General features: G+C 40.5%; 1 protein-coding gene across 5 annotated transcripts in view; it reads left to right on the forward strand.

The window, feature by feature from the left end:
• The window catches only part of SYNE3 (spectrin repeat containing nuclear envelope family member 3), a 73,582-nt gene extending 55,542 nt beyond the window's left edge, over nt 1–18,040 (forward strand). The window contains exons 18-21 of one of the 5 annotated variants that reach the window (XR_003255733.1): nt 1,674–1,890; nt 13,215–13,349; nt 15,538–15,670; nt 18,023–18,040. Coding sequence is in view for 2 of the 5 variants with exons in the window: in XM_026079377.1 (XP_025935162.1) it covers nt 1,674–1,871 (198 nt within the window). In the remaining 3 variants the exon portion in view is untranslated. Of the gene's footprint in view, nt 1–1,397; nt 1,632–1,673; nt 13,146–13,214; nt 13,350–15,537; nt 15,671–16,702; nt 17,109–18,022 lie in introns of those variants that run through there. The other 4 variants (XR_003255731.1, XR_003255732.1, XM_026079377.1 and 1 more) reach the window with 4 other exon arrangements.
• Nucleotides 18,041–18,617: the final 577 nt, after the last annotated feature.

Below are 18,617 nucleotides of genomic sequence, written 5' to 3' on the forward strand. Positions count from 1 at the left end.
GAGTCCCACTTACATCCTAATGTTTACCCATTGCCCACTAACCACTCACAGTTCCAGCATTCAGGAGCCTGAGTTTTTGCTGACCTCCATGAGCAGATTGCAACCCAGACACTGTGCAGGTCAGAAAAGATAGAGCAAGTAGTTATTGCTCTGCAGCCTCCACATCTGCCTGATACTATAATTAAATTTCACCAGCCCTTTGATATAATGGAAGTACCAACTACAACAGAAGGAAGATTTCACAGCACAACTGTCTCATGCTCTGTAACTGCAGCTATATGTTTGCCTTCATAATTAGATGTGCAAGCACTTACACAGAGCTGCAAGAGACTAAGAAGTTTACACAGCAAGGGAAGAGACCCTTTAAAAAATAGGAAAGAGCTATTCCTTTCCTCTGCCATCATTCTGCTTTCTTATCTTCTCTGCTGATGTTTCCTATGGACTATGCATGATGGTGCTTTAGTGGGAGGAGGGCATTGCCTAATAAGGCATCCAGTAGAGGCCAGAAGCCATAGTTTTGCCCTGGCACTGACATCCTCTGTGGCTCAAATACAATGCTAAGCACCTCTGACTTAACTTCCCCTGTGGAAAATGTGGATCCCACTTCAGTGAATATTCTGAGATGATATTTGTGAGGCAGGTTGATACCTAATGCGGTAGCAGCATTAAGTGTTATTTCTATGTTCTGAGTATAAATCATGTTTGATGAAATAGATGGATTGTTGACCCATCTTTTTTAGGACTCCCTTACAGATAGTTGGATATGGCCTTTCTGTGAAAAAACACTGTTCAGTTTATTGGCAGGAGATATCTAGGAAACCTGCCAATGGAAATCTTACTTCTTAATTAATATTTCCTGAACTCCGTAGCTCCAAATCTGTTCTTTCTTGGTGGTGCCAATCCAGATTAAACCCATAAGTTTAACTGAGATACTCTAGATTTGCACCAGTGCAAAGAAAAGTGATATGTGACTTTGTGGCTGCTCAGCAGTGAGTGTGACTTTAAGGTCCTCTCCACTGTCTGTTGTGTTTTCCTTCATTCTCTTGCATCATGTAGAACTGTTAAGACATGCCAGGTAAGATATCAGAGGTATTGACGCAGACTTCAATGCAGGGTCCTTTTTCTGGCCTCCAGCCTCATATGCCCCAAAGTCAGGGTCCAAAGAGCATGTTGCATTGAGTAGATGACTATGAGCTGCACATGAAGCTCTTTTCTGCTAACAGAAAGGCTGGCTCCTGTCTTTTGAGCATGAGCGCTCTCCTTTTACTGACACAAGAGTTGCTAAAGCAGACCTTCTGTGCCTTATGCTTACTGTGAGGAGACCAATTGGCAGCTGTGGTGTGAGCATTTATAACCATGGAGTGGACTTGATGGTAGTTGTTTTCTTCTGCTATTAGGTCAGAAGTGTTTCCCTGCTGGAAGAAGACAGTTTACAGCAGTGAATTGTTTAGAAGAGTGAAATAATCTCCTAAGAGAAATGATTTAAGCACCAACTTCAGCCAGCTGTAGCGTACCAAACAGCCAGGCTGGATCCTAAGCCAGTTCTGCTTTGGACAGCAGAGTTGAACGACTCGTTCTGCCGCACTGTCCGGAGGTCTGATGTGTCTGAAATGTGCCTGTTTAGTGGTTTGTTATTTTTCTGGCTGAGTTGCTGCTTGGTTTGTGTCTTTCAGAAGCGCTCTGGAGGTGTGTGCGCTTTCCTGCGTCGAGTGTGCTGGGCAGCACTGCCATTGCAACTACTCCTCCTGCTCCTCCTGCTTCTGGCCTTTCTCCTCCCCCTGGCAGAAGAGACCCACAGCTGCAAGCTGGCCAACAACTTTGCTCGGTCCTTCAACCTGATGCTGAGATATGAGGGCCCACCTCCAACCTAACTTCTCCGCATGGCAAGAGGTGATGGTCTCAGAAACACAGACTGCTCCTCTCTTGGTTTTTAACAATTGCAAGTATTGTAGATATTAGGGCTTCCAACAAGGCCATCATATTAACTGGATTTGCCACATAAATGCAACATAATATTAGTCCACATTAATCAGGTATTTGAGCAAATTTAATATTTTTACAATATTTTATGATTATATTTATAATGTGTATATAGAGCTTGTGTATGTGTATGTATGTGTGTGTACATATACATACATACGTATATATGTGTGTGTATGTGTATATATATATATATATATATATAAAATTGCATATCTGTGGTCAAACTAATATCCACCATCCACTGTTTGGGGATAATCCTGCAATGTTTCTGTTTCTGCCATCTTTCAGCAAGGAATACTGAATGATGTTTTTTTTTGTTTTGTTTTGTTTTTTAATCAAATTCTTGTTGTTTACAACTGAAGTCAAAGTAATTATGAGAAGATGTGGGTATGCACCAGAGCGAAAATTGGAGAGCAGGCAAAATTGAATCATGTCTGAATACAGTGGTCGACATTCAGCCCAAGCAAAATTTGAACGATTCTATTTAAAATCTTGAGCTATTTTTTCAGTAGCTCAATGCAAGGATTGCAGAAGGCAATGGAAAAATTCCCACTGACTTCAGTAGGAGTGGGGGCGGGCCTCCTCTTGTTCTCATTTTTTAACAGGTTTCTTTTCCAATTATCATATTCTCCAGCCCACCTGAATCAGGAGAGGAATACAGTAGGAGGAAAGCTGGGAAAAAGAAATTTTTTTTATACATACCTATAATAGGGTAACTTTTAAAATCAGGTAATAATTTTCTGAACAAATTGTGAGGTCCACTAAACAACACCTTGTATCAGTGATCTTGTCTTTAAAAAGCAATGGTGATTTTTTTGTTTTATGAAGAGTCATTTGTGAATAGATCATAAAGCCGAAACAGTTGATGCAGCCTTGCTCAGCATCAGCAAAGCAAAACTCGGAAGTACTTTAATAATACCACCGTGGAAACAAGATTCCTTCCTAGGACATTGTTATATTAGTGATTTGTTAAACTGATGTAAACTGATTGCATCAAAGACAGTCAAGCATAGATTTCTATACAGTATAAACTCCAAGATGATGACAACTTGTCATTTATTTACCTAACCTTATGCCTGGTTTATCAATTTTTTGAGTGTACATTTTAACATTGCCTTTTAATGTAAACACAATTCTCAGCTTTACTGTGATGAAACCATTCTTTTTGGTGTTTCACCTAACTGGACTGCTGAGAGAGAAGGTAATTTCTAAAATTTTGTGCCATTTCTGAGGGCTGTCTCTATTTTACCTTCTTTTTAGCCCCAGTGGTAATCATCCCAAAAAAATGTTAGTAGAAGAAGCAGTCACTTTCCCCATCCTAGCTGTGTTGTGGGAGGAGCTTCTCTTCTGGGTAGCAGCATGTGGTATTCAGTGTTGTTTTCCAGACAAGTCCCAAAATAATATTAAATCTGTTGTGCAGGTGAATTATTTAGTAGCTGAGGGACTAGAGGAAGAAGTCATTTTTATGTAGCAAAAACATGAAAGTTTTGCTAGAACAAGAAAGCTTGGATAGAAGACAGGAAGGCACAGAAGCAAGGAGCTTGTTTTAGGCACAGAGCAGAGGAGAACAGGCAGATGTGAAAAGAGGACTAAATAACGATAGAGAGGTGTCAAACAATGTATAAAGCCTAAGAAAGGAAGTCATGATGAACAGACAGGACAAGAATATAGGCTCTTATGAAAATAAATGTCTTCAGTCCTGTTGATCCCATCTCCCTGCTATGGCATTGTCACTATTGTATGTTAAACAGAGCTTTATTCAGTGAGATTTAAAATGGGGCAAGCAACAGGGACTCTGCCCATGTTCTGAGGAGACTTCTCCACTGTCGGGACTATCACTGTGTTCCTAATAAAGTTTCCAGTTATACTGGCTTTGCAAGACCTGGATAAAAATGTCAAATTTCCACTAAAAGCGAAAAGGAGGCTGGGAAATTAGAAGATAACAGGGAGGGTGAAGGTATTCATGTAGAGCTCAAGGGGAGTGTGAGGAGGATCTGAACTCATACAGATTAAAACGTGACTGTTAGGAGGTAGGAGAAGAGATCTGGAGAGCAGGCAGAGGGGGAACTGAAATCCGAAAGGTGAGGAGAGAAAACATACACAGAGAGAGAAATAAGACATTCACGGCTAAACAGGGAGGGAAAGAAGGCATGGTCTGTGCTTTCTTTCATGAAGGAGCCAGATGGAAAGGAGCTATAATTCATCAGAGAATGGGGCAAATGAATTCCTTCTTTGCAACTGTTCTTTCTGGCGGCGAAGGATGTACCTCCTTCTCTCCCCCGATTAGCTGTTCAAGAGCCATGCACATTTTCACAATGCTTCTCTAAAAATTGCTGCCAGCCCTGAGGGAAGAACCCTGTGGCTGCGCAGCAAGGAGCTAATCATCGTACACATCTCCATTTCAAATTAAATGCTCCAGTAGAAAAGAAGTGTGGGGGAAGAGGGGCAGTAACAAAGCCTGCTGTATGTGGTTGTTTATAGGTGTACTTGTGCATGCAGTTTTCTGTGGCATAGCTACACTGCACTTCTCTGAGCTTTGCTTAGCTGTTCCCTTGTGCTGAAAGTAAAATGCCAGTGAGAGAGGAAGAAAAAAATAATGAGGAAAAAATATAACCACTAGAGAAAATCAGCAGAGAGATAGACAAGTCTTACTCTGAAAGCACAGAATCTCCCATCAGGTTCCTTTTTGACCAGCCTTTCTGATCTGGATATTTTCTGTGGGTTCACAAATACACGGGACACCACAGAAGTATGCAACTGGATAATAAAATTTCCATGGAAAGGACCATAAGAGAACAACTGCATCATCACCTTGATGTTTCAGGGTTGTGGCAGGTTTTTTTTTAAAAAAAAACTAAATTAGAAACACTTTTGCTGCTGGGTTTGCATTCAATTTATTCTGTAAGTCCCCTGTTTGTAATCTTGGTGTCTTTTTGCTTTAAATCTCAGCAAATCCATTCTCATAAACTTCAAATAATTTAAATATCTCACATAAGTGATGAATCTTTCTACCTTTTTGCAATGGAAACTATCCAAAGCACAGGGCCTTGGTTTTCATCTCACTTAGGACACTTTCATTCCTCTATAAATGTCATTGACCTCACCAGGGTTGTTCCTGTCTTATGCAGATGAGAGGTGAAAATTAGGCCCTTTATTTTTCTAATAAAGAATGCAAAAAAATCAGAAAAGTAAATTTGAAATGTAAATCCAAAACTTGCTGTATTTTTAATTCTCTGATTTTACTTCTGAAGAGTTTGAGATACTGATTTCTGGGAGCATAAATTCTAATCCAGTCAGTGGTTTGAACAATGAAAACAGAATGCCCGGTTCAACTTCCCGGAACGTAAGCAAAGCTCAGATTCCTTAATGCATATTAAATCATTTACCATTAAACCATTTCCAAATCAGTCATTAAAATCTTGAGCATTGTTCTTCATGCCTGAATCTTTGCTCACACATGATTTGGGGGTTATGCCCTAGCTTTTATACCTCTAAAATCCCAGTTCATACCTCTCTGACATCTATACATAACAGATGTTTTATAGCTCAGCTTCATATTGGAGCCACTGCCTTAAGACACTCCTTGCTGAAAGCCTAGGATGTGCAAAACGAATAAGTGTCTGCAACTGAGTACTCATGCTACCTTACTCTAATCCAGATCCAACCACTGTCAGAGTGCTAAAACCCTAAAATAGACCGAACATGTTTGAGCTTGTAAATTGTGCATCTGTCTCAGGCCGTGTAGCCTATACTGCATGCAGATACCCAGCCTGTTTACAGAGCAGAGCTCTTGTGCATCTGTCCAAGCTTTTTTGCCTGCGCAATTGGACCCAGTATTTGACTGACCACATTAATGACCCTCCAGTGTTGAAGGCAAAATCCTGCTCTCCAGTGCCCATGCATTAAAGTAAGAACTCTGCACAGCCCCAAGGGCAGACTTCAGACTCAGCCTTTGGAGTGAAAGCAAGCCTAACTTATAAATTGTAACTGATTTTGTATTTCAAGAGAATTTTCTATGACTGCAGTACAGCGAGGTAGAAATTTGCTGTTGTGCCACATGTCCATTAATAGCCCTTTCTCTGATTTTAACTAGCAATTAAGATTGTATTACATACTATTTATATATGACTTCTTCAAAAATCTGTATGAAAAGCATATTCTGTTATATGCACACACATTAGAAAAATCAGAGTTTCCTGAGCACAGAAGCTTCAGAGCAATCATAATAAACACTAGCTTATTTACCCTGGCAGAGACACTTACTGAACTCAAACATTTGGGGCTGAAAAGAAAGCTACTAACCTAACTGATAAAAACACTTAATGATAACTGAATAATTTTCAGAGCTCTTAGAATCACTTTCCATTTCTCCTTAATCCTATTCATTGGGATAGTCAAAGACCCCAGAAAGAACAAATGTCTTCTAAAAATGGCCATCATTAGATATGCAGATTGCAATCACTACATATGGGAACGAGTGGTATGTTCTGTATAGCTGCTGTAGGACCTCAGGAGTTTGTTCAGTCTGATCTCTTCTTCAATATTAAATAAGAAATGTTTTACTTTATTTGATGTGTGCATACAGATCTCATTAGCACTAATGAGATTTGAAGAGTGAGTTTATATACAAGAATTCTTTTAAATTTTGTCAATGAGAGAATACATTTTTCTCTTTCCTCAAGCAAAAATAAAAATCTGTATAGCAGAGATTCCCAGAGCAAACAAAACCTTTGGGAATAACTAAAGATTAGAGACTGAAATTTATTTATTATCCACCCTAGTAAAGTGGAGAAGTAGTTTTGCCTTTCAAGAAATGCTGGTATAAATACCCCAATAAACATATCTTTGCTGGGCATCATTCATGTCTTTTCAGGTCATAGATTATGTACCCAACTGGCTAAAATAACTGATTTAGAAACTTTATTATCCATTTGTAGTATCAGTTGCTAGCTTGCAGCTGAAAACACGTTTGCCCAATGAACTATATCAGCTTCTTCCAGAGTCGCCAGAGGGCTGTCAAGGATATTCTTAGTAGTTCTCAGATCATTGATCTGCTAGGAGCCATTACAAGTCTATTGCATTAATCTAGCTGTCAGCTGTTGGCAACTCTCAGAAACCAGTTTATTAAAATACTAAAGATAACATTGTCGGTACAGACATCATGATTCATTCAGAAACCAGTCTTATTACTTTGTCATATTTAAACATAATTATAAATGGGTTATCCTGGGTTATAATCAGATTAGTCATAAGTATTGGGTAACTGGGTTGCATGTTTTAGTCACAAGACTTTTTGACTTGCAAATATTTTTAAGAATTGTGGGTTCATTTTGGACTTGCTCAATGGTAAAACAAAACAAAGCTAAGAATTTTGAATATAGCATTTTCCAAAAGAGTATAAAGTGAAACGGAATCATCTGTCATACAGCTGATTTTTTTTAATTATCTTTGGTCTATCCAATTTAAAAAATACGTGTCTACCAGAGAGCTATCAGTAGATCTGGGGAAAAAAAAAAAGATTGTATCAGAAATAAACCAATTAAAGCAGTAGCCTAAATGGCACCGTTGTTACCTAACAACTTTAGCATTTGCCAGGGTTTAAATAGTTATAGTTGTCGGCTATCCATTCCCCTATTAAATCACGAGCAAGACTGAGCTGCACTGCTGAAGGTATAACATCCCAGTGGAGGTAGCAGGAGACAATTAAGTCTTCAAATGGCAACTTGGTTTCTTGATGCAGGAGATGAACCTGTAGGTTTGACCATCATCCTTTGCGCAGCCATCCTGGCATGATGAGAGCAACCCAGGGTCAATGGCACAGGACACAGGGCTTGCCAATCTGCTCTGTCAGACAAAATTTTGACAGTGACCATCAGCATTGTCCAGTTTCACCTCTATCTGACTGTGGAAAGAGGCTCTCTTCAGGGTGATTCACTCCAGCTGAGATTTGAACCTTGGAGGTGCTTTTTCCTCTCCATCAATATAGAGGAAACCACTAAATTAAACCCTCCAGAGACAGATTAAACACAGGTAGTAGCTGCTGGTGCCTCAGGAAAAGATGCAGGAAATGCCATTGTAGATGGAAAGATAATCATGAAGGTCTCTGTTTAATCCCTAGGAATTAGAAGCTCATTGTAGAACTGAAGTAAGAGGTTTTCAGTTCCTTTCCAAGTAAATGCTAGGTTTGACCATTAGCCTTCTGGATATTTGGGAGTGATTCTATTCAGTGCCTTATTGAACACTTGCAGGTTTCTGGCTTCAGTACCTTTCATGGCAATAAGTTCCACATCCTACCTGTAAGTTGTCTGAAAAACTTATTCCATTGAATTGTTTTTGAAGTAGAAACCTTTTGTTTGGTGAGAGGGAGGGGGTTGTTTCGTTTTGCTTTATGGGCCTCTGCTCATTGAATCCAAGGAAATAGAAAGAGCAGCATTACCTCTTCAGTCCATTCATTGTCTTTCCTTCTTTTACCACGTCTTCTCTGCTTTGTCTTCTTCCTATGAGAAACAATTCCAATCTTTTCTGCTTCTTTTCATATGAGTACTGTTCCATGTTCTTGATCATTCCTGTCACCTTTCTCTAAGCTGTTTCCAATGCTAGTTCTTCCTCCACAAGTAAAGTGAAAAATCTGGTCCTGTTTCAACAAATTGAAACATCTATCGGCTGCCCAGCCACTTTGCTCCTTGGTATTACAGCTCCATCTCTCCATCCCCTTCAGCTTCCCTGTCTCTGCCCTGGCATCCATCCCTGCTGCAGCTATTGGACTTCTCAATCTTGACTGCCAAATGCTCCCCTTTTCCCGTTCCTCCTGCCATGGGTTGTTTAGATGTCTCATCCTCATGCCTTCACCCAGCACAGTCCAGTTTCAGCCTGCCCCTTCGGTCTTGTGTCTTAGCCTCTTCACAACAGAGCCCTGCATGCAGAATCGTCCCCTTCTTTCCATACCTCCACCCACTCTTGCTTTCCTCTGTTTTCCTCCAGCCCGACACATAGGGCAGAGTCTTGGTCTTAGCGTGACCAGCCCTAACCATTCCCTGTTGCAGTTCCTCCTGCAGATACTCTGCTTCAAGGCCCATTCCCCTGTGCTCGTGTCAGAGCAACCTTGGTAGTCGTCCGAGGGTACTCTGGCCCTTGACAGCCATCTCTCCCGTGTCTCCTGGCTGTGGCTTGCCCTTATCTGTCTTCTGCGTCAGCTCAGGGCCTGTTCTTAATATTCACATCTGCAGATCAGAGCACAAGGGTGTCACTTAGCAAACAGTTATTAGTAATGAAAGCCTTGCCATTAGCATTGTTCATAACCTGCCCAGACTCTTTTCTCTTGTTCCCTCTAAGCAGGTTTTGATGGGTAATCCAATTACAATGTACAGAAAATTGCCCCTTAATCAGGGAGAGGGCCCGTGTTTCAGCTGCAGTGCTATTACCCTCTCATTGTCGCTGCCTGCATAAGCACTACCATGTGCTCCCCAGCCCTGGGCTGTACGCTGAGGGGCGTATGCCCTTGAGCTGCTGGGAATGGTTGAATATCACTGTTATACATCATAATAAGCCAAGATCTTTTTTTTGGGGGGGAACTGGAAAAAAGAAAGAAAAGAAAATGGTCACTTTTAAGCAACTCATTTCACAACCCATTTATCAAGCACTTTAGCAAACCATTTATTTTAGCTCCTTTTTGTTCACTCAAAAGCTGTAAGTTAAAAAAAGAGAAAAGGAGAGGTGAATTTCAAGAGGCTGGAAGCTGGAGGCAGGCTGTGGTGCCACCCGCTGCTATCAGCTCTTTGCCTTGAGTCCGCCAGCTAGAATTCAGGGTTAGGATCTGTTATTTTTTCCTAACATAACCCGTCTTCAAAATCGAACTGTTTCTTTTGTCAAGTCAAATACGCATTGAACACCACAGACTTGGTTTCATTGCAGATATGAATGCCTCTGTATGGTACTTTCCATTGCTATGAAATATATATATATATATATATATATATATATGTAGATGTATACATATGTAATGGGGAATGTAATTATTCTACTTAAAGAAAGGTGACATTCCACATCAATGTAACTTTCAAGTGCAGCTTTTAAAGGAAAGTGTGTCTGGAAGGGAAGCTGGGAGAGTTTAGAGGTATGTGTTTTAATGACCTTTAATGAGCTTTAATAAGCTTTGAGTTAGGGCCTCATCCTCTGAGGTGAAAAGCACCCAAGATGATTTTCCCATCAGCTTCTCAGACCAGTCCCTGTAAAAGTTTTTAACCTGATAATCACAGATTGAGCACTGGCTATTTCTGAAGGTATCTGGATGTTGCATGTACCAAATATATGTCAGTTCTCAAAGTACCAACTTCCATTTTGTGAACACACTTGACTGAAAGTCAAAAGACACATCTTTGTCTTGCTCTGAGGCCCTGACTGTCTTTTTTGTCTCAATGGATGTATTGCTTTTGATCAGTCTCATTCTTTCCATTTTTCCCTTCCTTTTAATTTGTGCTTACTCAGTTTATCAGGTGATTGCAGAAGGGCATATTCCACCTGCTCAGCCTCAGAGCTACCTTTCTGGCAGTTTACTTTCTTCTCGTGTTTACTTGGGGGTACTGGACCACTGTGAAACAGTTACACAAGCAATAATGCGGGTGTTGCATTTTTCCGTCATTACCTTTTGTGAGATGTAGCACTGCATTGACACTGAAAAGTGGTAGGAGACCCAGAAGCTGCATTATTCTTTACTAGCAACTTAAGCAATGTACAGTGCTTCTGCAGAGGACCTGTCCTCACTTCTCAAAGCAGCTGGCTGTGTTGGGCCCAACTTAATTAACAAGGCTGGATTATAAACAATCTTGGATTCACTTCACCAGCACTCCATCAGTCTTGCTTCCATCAGTTTTTGTACTTTTGTTTAGTTTTAAGCTAGAAGAAAGTTTAAGGAATTGTGCTATGAGCCCCTTATAGGGTACATAAATATCCCATATACGTCACAAAAATTAAAACAAAATCAACTCTTACATTGAACAGAATTAATAAGTTCTAATTAACTTATTAAAAAGTTAATAGGAACAGGCTGGAGTGAAGTTTTCTGTAATCAAACCGTTGTCTGTTTTTAGTTTAAAAATCACCAAATATCAAGATACATTTTGCCACCTTCTGTTAGAAATGAACTGGTAACTAAAATGTGAATACTCCGGAATGAGAGGTTTGTCGATGTGGATCTAAATTTCACCAGTATGTCCTATATGCTATCACTGCTTCTGAGCACTAAGGAAATCTGAGGCCATTCACAACAGGAACTCATCTTGAGAATGGTTTTAAAATTCTCTAGAGCTCCTATCCCCTTACACATGTTTGCAGTGGGGAGGATCAGAAAACTTCACGTGAACCCTGTGGATTCTGTGTGTTTGAAACCCTGGCTTGAATTCAGGTCCCCACCTCAGCTTCTTGTAAATGTTAATATTCAAGTAGAACAAAAATGTTAGTGGCAATTACAGCATGAACATTGCTTGTTTATGTGTAGTAGCTGATAGCAGAGTCTGTAATAATAATCTATGTTTATACATGTGCTGTTCAATGTAACAGTTGGGTACAAAATACTTTTTAGTGTCACAAGAAAATAACTGGACTGATGTCACTTTTTGCTTGTATGAGCATAATTATTTGCATTGCAGGGACCAGTTCCACTTTTGTCATGTTATTTATGCTTTTTAAATACATTTGTGATAAATTAGGCTCATTTCTAAAGTAAACAATACTGGAGCCAAACAGCTGTCTCTGTACATGTGCATGTTGTCACAGCTGATATCAAGTCTAAGTCAGACTCCTTGTCTTGCTTAGACCTTTCCTTAACCTTTCTGGCTTGATTCAGGGAAATGTGGACCAGTCTATTTTCTTATTAAAAATGTGGTTTTTTGAAAAGCTAAACTTATTTTTTAGATCCTTTCTTTTTACAACTATTGATGCAGAAAGACTGTAACAATCATATTTTTCTAAACTGCCTCTTGCTTTGCATTGGGAAATAATATATAGATATATATTTTATTCTACAAAATTCCATGTAGTTTTGAAACTCTTTGTTTTCATGTATATCCTCCTATATGCCAGAATTATCTAAAGATGCTGTAAGCTTCTGTATACTGACTCTCTATGAAAATGTATAAAAATTTAACTGCATAAGAAGACTGACTTTATTTTTTATTTAAATGTACTGGAGCTAAGTCATCCTTAGTGTTATTCTACACTATATTTAAAGAAAGAAATCAGGTCATTTTTTCAGAAGTCTGGACCTCGTTATGTAACACTTCCTAAAAAGTCTTGACTGAAAGTCATGAGAATTATCCAAGAAATGGTGCCATTTCAGGGCCTGATTTTGTAGTTTATTCACACTGTTTAGGACCTTATTTCACAAGTACTCCCATGAAATTTTACTGGAAATGTTACAAGTAAGAGCCTATGATGTGTGAATAGCCAGGCAGAATAAAACCCATTTCTAATGAAGAACAGAACCTTTTAACTAGAGAAGAGGTTATGTTTTGAATATTTTAGGACAACATTTTATTTCTCTTCTGCACTGTGGATTCCTCCTGTATATTCTGGATTTATTCCATAACTGGAATGCCAGATTAAATCGATTGAAGTCTCATGCACAGATGAATGTAATAGAAATCTGCAGTGAAATATTGCAGAAAATGGCCTGATTTCCTTCTTCAAAACAATAGTTTGTATTTAAAGGCATTCGCAGCCTTGGCTTCTGTGCACATTTGAAATAGAGGCTGTTGGTTTGTACCTTGATCATGGTGTAATATGGAAGGACTTTTGCTCTCTGCCTGGAAAAGAGTAATATTTTCTCAAATAAAAGAATCAGATTCTGCAAAACTCTTCTGGGAATTAAGGGCAATTGGGACTTTCTGGGATCAGGCCACATTATTCTGAAAGTTTATCCCTTGATGACAAATAAAATATGATGTGGCTTTGTTGTTTGCAGGTAGGATAAAGAGACTGGAAATACATCATCCCCAGCCCTAGCCTTGTGACTGTTTTGTGATGCTTTATTGTTACAACTGAGCTATGCTGAATCAGATTATAAAATCAGAGTACTTTATTGCATGTGTCCTTTTTTGTAATGAAAAAATAATTGTATTTGACATTGCAGTTACAATGCAGTAAATAAACACATATGTATTTCTTTTTAAGGGCTTATATATTTTTCTGGGGGGTGGTCTCACATTTCCTCTGTGCTGATTTCTTACCATCAGTAGATTTGTGATGACCTAGAAGCACCCCGAACAAGCGAAGCAAGGGTAACATTTGCTGCTGCCTGCCTCCCTCTTTGCGCATGTACTGCTGGAAGATGGTTGTGCTGAATATACCTACTTCATCTAACCCTGTAAGATGTAAGACCATGCTGTTGTTTGAACAGAATTCTACAGGGCCCATAGAAAAAGTGTGTTTACTAAATCATATTATATTTCTGTATGATTTCTTAGGGCTCTATCCTTTGAGACTCCTTCTCTGGGGAGCCCAAATCTTTTAAGACAAAGGATTTTTTTCACAACCTCAGATTTGACATTAACTCTGATCACATGCAGTGAGTGAGCAGTTTAGCCACTGCTGACTTCTCTGAAGACTAATCACTGCAGCATCCGTGTGTGTGGATGCACAGCTCTTGTTAGCATCCAAGTAATTGCCAGTTTCTTTCTTGCATCTTTAACAGATAGTGTCTGCCAGGATCTCTGACATGAAAGGACTCCACGGGCAGTTACTTCTGGAGGAGTAGAAAACCACTAAGATGTTTTTAGATAATCTATGGCTAGATTGCCTGTTGCTTTTATGAATGCACTGACTTTTATTGAGTCTTTGTGACTTCTCTGAGGCTTTTTGTACCATGTGGTCCTATGAGCTGTCTCCTGCTAAGCCCCAAAAATACAAATACAAACACTTTAGCTGCTCATAGCTGTGTGAAGATCAGGGCAGCAGCTTGGATCCCTCCCAGGAGAGGACAGGGGAAACTGGAGTGCAGGGCTTTAGGAACAGCAAACTACGATGGTGATGGTTACGTTGCCATGGGTGCTATAATCAGTGCATGAAAGAAATTTCTGTTCTTACTAATTTCCTTTTTTCCTTTGCAAAGTATTTTCCTTTTGCAAAGTATTTTCCTTCTTGCAGCTTATTTTTTTGTGGCACCAGAAACAAGGCTTCTGGGGTATTCATGATCTTTATGTATATCAGGCCAATTCTTCTGGAACCATTAAAGAAACTTGGGAAGAACTGGTTTTGTCTCAGATACTGTAGACTGACCCAGAAGACTCTCTTCCAGCAGGGAGGAGAGAAAAGTGTCAGAAAAGAGAAAATAGCTCACAATTACATGGTGAGTGAATATTTTGTTGACCAGGTTCAGGCTGCAAACAACTCTGCAGCTGATCTGTGGGAGATGATACGGTCAAGGAGAATAAATGCTTTTAGAGGACACCGAAATACTCCAGCCAGTTGTAAATCTCTAAGTCATACAGTACTGGAGAAACACCTGTTTTAGATAGCAACCCTGCTGTGAGAGGATGAAAGTATCTCTTTAGGTTGTAGCAACAAAAGGTGGCAAGTTCAATAAATAAAAATAATAGGGTAAGACCCTCAAGTGGAGTAAATCAGTGTTAGCTTCATTGAAGTTGTTGGAACTAAGTCAATTTACAGTGGTGAGGATCTGGCTCGTAGTCAACTGGGATTTTACAGAATGCTTAAAACCTCTCCAGTTTGTAGTTCTTTTCTCCCTTATGTTTGTGCACTAAATCGTATCCACAGAAAAGTCCTTGCTAGTATAATGAAGTCATTTCGGTTGTGAGCGTTCATTATATGATTAGGTAAAATTAAGAAAAGAAAAAAATCATTAGCAAAATCTTAAATAAAAAAGGATGGAGCAAGGTTACTGAGTGAGAACTATTTAAGTAAAATCAAACTCAGCCCCGGAGAGTTAATGGGGAGCGGCTTTCCATGGAAAAGGGCTGATGGTGTGGTTGATGCTGCGCATAGACACTGAGCGTTCCAGCCCTGAGAGATTAAAAGCGGTGGTTGGGGGGTTTTCTAGGCTAATATTTCAAGCTTTCTAAATTTCGTTTTTTGACATACCATGAATACAGCCTCGGCTTCCAACTGTAGAAAAACACTCTGATAAACACATATTGCTGGGGCAAATGAGACTGAAGTTTCATCCTGCTTTACTGTAGCATTCATGGCATTAAGAAGGATTGTAATATAATCCTCTTCAATGAATAACCCTAACAGATGTTATCAGGGTTGCTCTGTACGCGCTGCGGACCTCTTGCTAGAACTCCCTCTGTGGAAGTCCAGTTCATAAATTGTCCTAATGGGCTGCTTGAGTAGTCCTGCTGCTGCAGCCGCATGAAAGAGAGGTGGTTAACAGCGCCCTTGAAAGCCTGCATTATTCCCATCTGGTTTGCATTACAATACTGCTAAATATTTCATGCTTTTTGTTTTACAAACAAATAAGACTAGAACTAATCTTTTTGTTTAATGTTCCTTGATTGACATTTGAGTGGGAAAAAAGTTTTGTTTTGTTTTTTACTTCAGATCTTGATGTGGCTCTGCAAAAGCTTTTAATGGAAGATAGATCAACTCCGTCAACTTTTCTGGTGGGCTTTTTATGGCACCATTGATACAGAAAAAGATACGCGGGAAATGCAGATGATGAATGTGCTGTTCGGTGAGCTGGGATTTCTTTGCTTGCGAGGAGATAACTCGATGAAGTGCAAACAGAGACAGGGAGCAGACGGTGACTGCTTGTCAGCCTTACACAGAACTATCTCTGGCTGGGGCTGCTGGAAAACACGGCAGCTATTAGTACCCCTTTGCCCTTTCACAGCGCCCTGTCAGAGGATCTCCGAGCACTGTATCACGAGCGAGCCATTAAACCGCAGCGCGCTGAGCGTGCTTAATCACCACCATTTTACAGCGAGGGAAACCGTAGCCCTGGGAGGATTTGGTCGGCATTTTAACCTCCTGGTTCCCTAAATTCCCAGCTAGGTGCACAGTGAAGGTGTTCCTGTGCACGCTTTACAGGACCTTGTATTTTTGGAGCAGTAAGGGTGCCACTTCTGCAATGAGTTGTGCGCAGGCAGGATGCGGCGGGCAGGATGCGGCGGGCAGGGAGGGGGCTGCTCCCTGCAGACACATTAAGCCGCAGCACAGAGTTCACAGACGGGTCAGGAGCCCCGTTCGGATGCGCAGACTCCCCTCAGGCACCCGGCTGCAGAAACGTCGACCAAAGTAATGTTTCAGGTGGTTTCCTTTGACTCCCAAGCTGGCCCCGCAATAGCCGGGGCCCCTTGGCTACTTCTTCTCTGCTTTAATGGCTGCATCAGCTGTTTCAGCCGGCATTTGGAAAAATAACTTCGTTAGGTTTCCCACAGCTGCCCATTAGGCTGTGTTATCCATGAGGCCTCATCGCAGGATGGGATGTAAGGTATAAAACATTAAAATATTCACTCTCTCAGCCTTTTGCAACCTGGCTCTGCAAGGGCGTGATGGTAGTAGTTTGCATCTTGCATTGCAAGATGAAATTTTTCCTCAATGGAGACTGCATCAATCACCCCCCCCCCCCCCCGTATTCACTCAGGGGCAAAAGTGAGTGGCAGGGACTGGCCTAATGCTTGTCTGCAAATATGCTCTATAACCTATGCTGAGCAAGACATCCATGCAGTAAAATTATTTATTGCTTTGTTTCTTATTTTTCTAGCATTTTCCTCCTGGCTGTCAAGGCACACTGCAAAGTTTAACTACATCTTGAATTCAACAGTCATCTGTGAATTAAGTCCTTTTTGCTAGTTAAGGCGGAAAGACAGTAGTCCTCAAGCACCTTACTACAATAGTACCCAATAGTTCCACTCAGGACTGTAAAAATAAATTGTAACTAACTTATAAACGCTGCAGTTTCTAGTATTTAATCATTTTCATTGTAAAATTTGACATTCCTTTTAAAAATTTTCAAATCCAGGAATAGTTAATGCCAAGTCATAAAAGCTTAGGAAACGGGTAAAATCCAGAGTGCAAGGCAGCATTACAGTGTCTGATCTGCTGTCTCCGATAATGCCCTCACAAGACAAGGGTCTTTTTTTTTTCCATTCCTGAACAAATGAATTGCAGCATGTATGAAATCTCCAGAGGCCATCTGTGACTGTAATTCATTTACCCACCATATTATGGAACAGATTTTCCAGTGAGTTCAAAAATCTGGGGAGGGGGAGGGAAGAGTATGATGAGAAGGATCTGTGATCCATATCTAAAAATAAAAATATTATTCAATTGTCATATTTGATGGATAAAGTGTCTGACACACCCGGCGAAGTCATAGCAACTAGATAAATATGTTTAAAACATTTAATTTTGATACATTAAGAATGAGTTGGAGCAGGGGCTTATCGATGTTGAAATTAAGCAGGCATTTCTAAGTTCCTAAAAGCCTCTGATATTGTTTAGCTTAGAAAAATTTTTGCTGTAGATAACTTGGAAGTGTAAGGGGAAGTTGTGCTCTGTGCACAGTGGAGCGGTTCTGACAGGTCAGGACTAGCAATTACCTTTCTTCGTCATCTGTTATTTTCCAAGTGCCAGCAGCCCATACCTGATTTGCATTAGACCGGACGAGGCCCCTAGGCAAACTTACAGATCCTTGGCTTTTGCTTTTAAATTGAAATTAGTACATTCATTTATGACCTTAGCTGCTACAAAAATTTTTTTGTATACAGGGCACTCTCAGTATTTCTGTAGTGCTGTTAACATTCAGTAATTGTAATTAGTAACACATCCTCGTGAACAGCCAATTAGTTATGTGGTTTTAAGTGTCAGATTTCCTCCCTGAGTAATTCCAAGGAGGTCACTGAAGTTATGGGAGGAATGAATTCAGCCTGCAGTGGCCAGCAGGGTTAGTGTTTATATTGCGTGCAATGTTGGTGACTACTGAAGAGGTTTAGGCTTTGCACCAGGGTCCTGTGTTCTTTCATAAAATGATATCATGCAGAAGAGGAAAATAATGCAAACTTCTAAAAATTGTTTTCTATAGACATCTGACCAGAAGTTATGTCTGAAGGAGGAAAAACGTTCCCTTCCAAGCAGTCAGTAAGGGAATGTGTCTGAGGAGAGCTGGAAAGGAAAGAGAGAGAGAAGGAACAACCACCACGAGCAGGCTTGTAGCTCGCCATGAATCTGCGAAATCACTTCAAGGCGCTGCACTGAGCCTTTCACCCACAGTCCTGGCTCTTGTGAGCGCCAGTGGCAACCTTTTCCTCCTACTGAGGCAGGACCTGAAATAACACCCTTCTGACTCAGTGCAGAGGTGAAGAAGGCCTGTGCAGCCACTCTCTTTCCCTCCTCTCCAAAGGCTTGCAAACCTCCATGCATCCCGCCTCGCTCACACAGGTGCCAAGGGGCCCAAATCGGGAAGCGGCTTGGGGCGTCTGGTGCAGCGGAGTTTTAGCAGTCCAAACTCCAGCCCCTGGAGCAGGATTCATAGCTCTTTATTTGTGCAAACAGAGCCAAGTGTGCTTGCTTGGAGGCCAAATTTAGCCTAATACTGCTAATATTACTACATTACCGCTTTCAACATGATCATCACAGCCTATTAAGGATGAAGTAGTTGCAGATCGTATTTCTTTTTT

This window comes from Apteryx rowi, unplaced genomic scaffold, assembly GCF_003343035.1.
Source record: "Apteryx rowi isolate R43461 unplaced genomic scaffold, aptRow1 scaffold_5, whole genome shotgun sequence".
NCBI classification, from domain to species: Eukaryota; Metazoa; Chordata; class Aves; order Apterygiformes; family Apterygidae; genus Apteryx; species Apteryx rowi.